The 2,886-nt window shown below is 43.9% G+C and overlaps 1 protein-coding gene across 1 annotated transcript; it reads right to left on the bottom strand.

The window, feature by feature from the left end:
- Positions 1-1,514: 1,514 nt before the first annotated feature.
- Positions 1,515-2,886, bottom strand: LOC131886545 (Kruppel-like factor 2). Its single transcript, XM_059234913.1, has 2 exons — positions 2,710-2,886; positions 1,515-2,632 (listed from the first exon to the last, which is right to left on the bottom strand). Exons 1-2 carry the CDS (start codon positions 2,725-2,727, stop codon positions 1,667-1,669), a joined length of 984 nt encoding a protein of 327 aa, XP_059090896.1. The 5' UTR covers positions 2,728-2,886; the 3' UTR covers positions 1,515-1,666.

The following is a 2,886-nucleotide window of genomic DNA, read 5'->3' as shown; positions in this document are numbered from 1 at the left end:
CTCAGACTAAAATTGGAACCTTAATGGGATCGTAATAAGTTTTGAAAGAGTGGATTCAAATAAAAATGTGCAACTGAATATGATCCAGCAATTCTTTGAGGGCGGGGACGGATTTTCAGAAGGCACGAAGAGAGGCCCTTAATTTATTTACCCTCTTTATAGCCCTTGTTTGATATTTGTCCTTGACCGGACACTGATGCGGGAAAAACATCCCTCTTCTGCGATAAACTATATTTTTGTCATTTGCCATCTTTTAATGTGGGTATCTATTCTATGAATCGATTCAACTCCTCTTCAACTTTATCTAGGCAACTATCTTTTTACTCTGCTCATTTTTTTTCCTTCATTCGTCCTCGTATCTAAAATTACACACAATCTTGCCTTTGCTTTTGCGCAATGTATGTGACCTAGAGTCGCAATAAAAACTTATTATTGAAATCAAACTTTAGATTATGTAGGTGTTGATCCTGAAGTAGGCTTTAAGCCAGACTTGTACAAGGTTTTCATCCTAATTCTTGATCAGGCCTACATCCGCCAACTCTAATTCTTTGTTGAGTCAGAAACTATATGAATATTAAGTTAAGTAAAATGAAGAAGTAGTTTGGCTTGAACTGCTGGGAATTCCAGTCCCGGTAGCGGTAATGAAGTCCTGCAAAAATAATTCGAACACAACTCGTGTCCTTATGGGCGAGATTTCATAGGTTTGTGATAAAAAGACTCGTCTTGGGTGGTTCTTGGAACTTTTCTCACATGAAATAATGATACTCTCAACTTGGCACTCAAACCTTGGGGTTGAATGTTAAACAAATAAAATATCATATCATTTGATAACATAGCATAACAGGGGAGATGGTTGCAGCGCAGTTGCTTAACGAGCGACCGAGCTAAAGCTCGGGTTCATGGGTTCGATCCTAGGTCTCCCCCCTCTCCCCCTTTTCTAGTGGATCATCGCCTCGAATGGCGCTCCTTGAACCCAGAATGGGACAAGACTCAATACATCAGGCTGAATTATATAAATTGTAATATTGTAAAAATTAACGGATCCAATGAGCCATTCTCTTAGGCTTTCTCGCAGACTTTATTTGACTTATGTGTAAGGCCTTAGAAAACCGGGCCCTATATTTTGAAGTTCAAAAATGTCCTTTGCAAATAAAAGCAATTCGAACCACTTGATTATCTTCACCTAAAACAAAATATATATAAAAAGGATGGTCGTTTTGAAACGAAATTCCTACACCGCCAAATTACACTCTTCATTTCTGTAGTTTGCCCCCTTTTCCAACATAATTTGTACTCGGCTGGCCCATGGAATACCGTTTAATGTTAATTTTCAAATTCAACGCTCAAGTTGTGACGAAAAGCAAACTAACTTTCAAAATTCGCCATGGTGTTTGCTTGGGCCTAACCACTAAGACAGGAACTCCTGAGGATTTGGTTAGTTTATTCACGTTACAGAGGTTATCCCTCAAGTAATGCAACCCGACCAAATGAAACAAGTGAGAGATGAGCTGAAGTGCTATTCCAAGAACTTTATTACACATGTTGTAGGTATGCCTTGACATGATGATCATCACAGCCCAAATTATAAGAGAAAAAATAATCAGTACAAGACAAAATAGAATGGTTTATAGTAAGTCTGTCTATCTCTGGCCGGTGGTTGTCCATCTCAGACCACCATGTGTCGCTTCATATGTAGCGAGAGATGATCGGACCTGGAAAAGGCTCGGTCGCACAAACGACAACGGAATGGTCGATCCCCCGTGTGTTTCCGTGTGTGTCGGGTCAGCTCATCCGAGCGGGCAAACTTCCAGCCACAGCCTTTAAAATGACACACGTAGGGCTTCTCGCCCGTGTGAGTACGCAGATGGGCCTTCAAGTGACTGGACTTGGTATAAGTCTTGGGACAGCCCTCCGTGGGACACGAGTGAATGACGGTCTTCCGTTTGGCGTAGTTCCGCTTCCGTTTGGGCTTCCCCGTTTTGGTCAAGGCTGAACTACTGGCGCTCATGGGTTTGGTGGAACACTCCACAATGGAGTCGTTGGTGTGGCACACCTGGATCTGACCGTTGGTGGGCACTCTGTATTGCACTTGGGGTGGAGTGTTGTAAGATGTCGAGTACGAGTGGGGATGGTTGTGGTAATATTGGTCTTCGTACGAATAAGGCTGGAAGTAACCACCGTATTGGTTGCCGTGGTTGCCGTGGTTGCCGTGGTTGCTGTGGTTGATGTGGTTAGGATATTGACCTTGCGATTGCATGGGCAGCAAATTCAGATTGATGTTCACGTTCACGTCCATTTCAGGCTGATGGGACGAGGTTGGATAGGCCGAGTAGCTTGACTGATGGATGGGTTGAGGGTATTCCTGGTAGTAAAGACTCTCGGGGCCCATGGAATAATGCGGAGACAAACTGCCATCACTATTGTTGCTACTGGAGCTGTAATGATCCATGTGATATTCCGGTGATGATCGGGAGCAATAACTACTGGGCGTCGAGGGCGATTGCTCATCTTTGATCATGGTTGGGGTGGTGTTAATGCCAAAGAGATCTGGCGTTTGACGGATCGGACTGGATGGGTGGTCCTCGGACATGGCTTCGTTGCCCAAGATAACCGACTCGAAATCCGTCCACATCTACACAGAACAATCAAAAAGTGGCCTTTTGAGACTTCATTCATTGGACGGACGTTTTCTGGATATGTTGAGCTTACCTCGTTCATGTTTGCCATATACGGAGTGATGGGCCCTATGTCTAAACACAAGATAGAGACCTTTCCAATTTGAGTACTTGATGAATGTGTATGGGTGGGGTGGGAATGATCGGCTTCGAACCGGTTGCACGTCCTGCCAATATTCAACTGAGGATTTGCGATGAGCAGCGACCAGCT

Source organism: Tigriopus californicus, chromosome 9, assembly GCF_007210705.1.
Source record: "Tigriopus californicus strain San Diego chromosome 9, Tcal_SD_v2.1, whole genome shotgun sequence".
In the NCBI taxonomy this organism is placed as follows: Eukaryota; Metazoa; Arthropoda; class Copepoda; order Harpacticoida; family Harpacticidae; genus Tigriopus; species Tigriopus californicus.
This window is presented reverse-complemented; position numbering and strand designations above follow the sequence as displayed.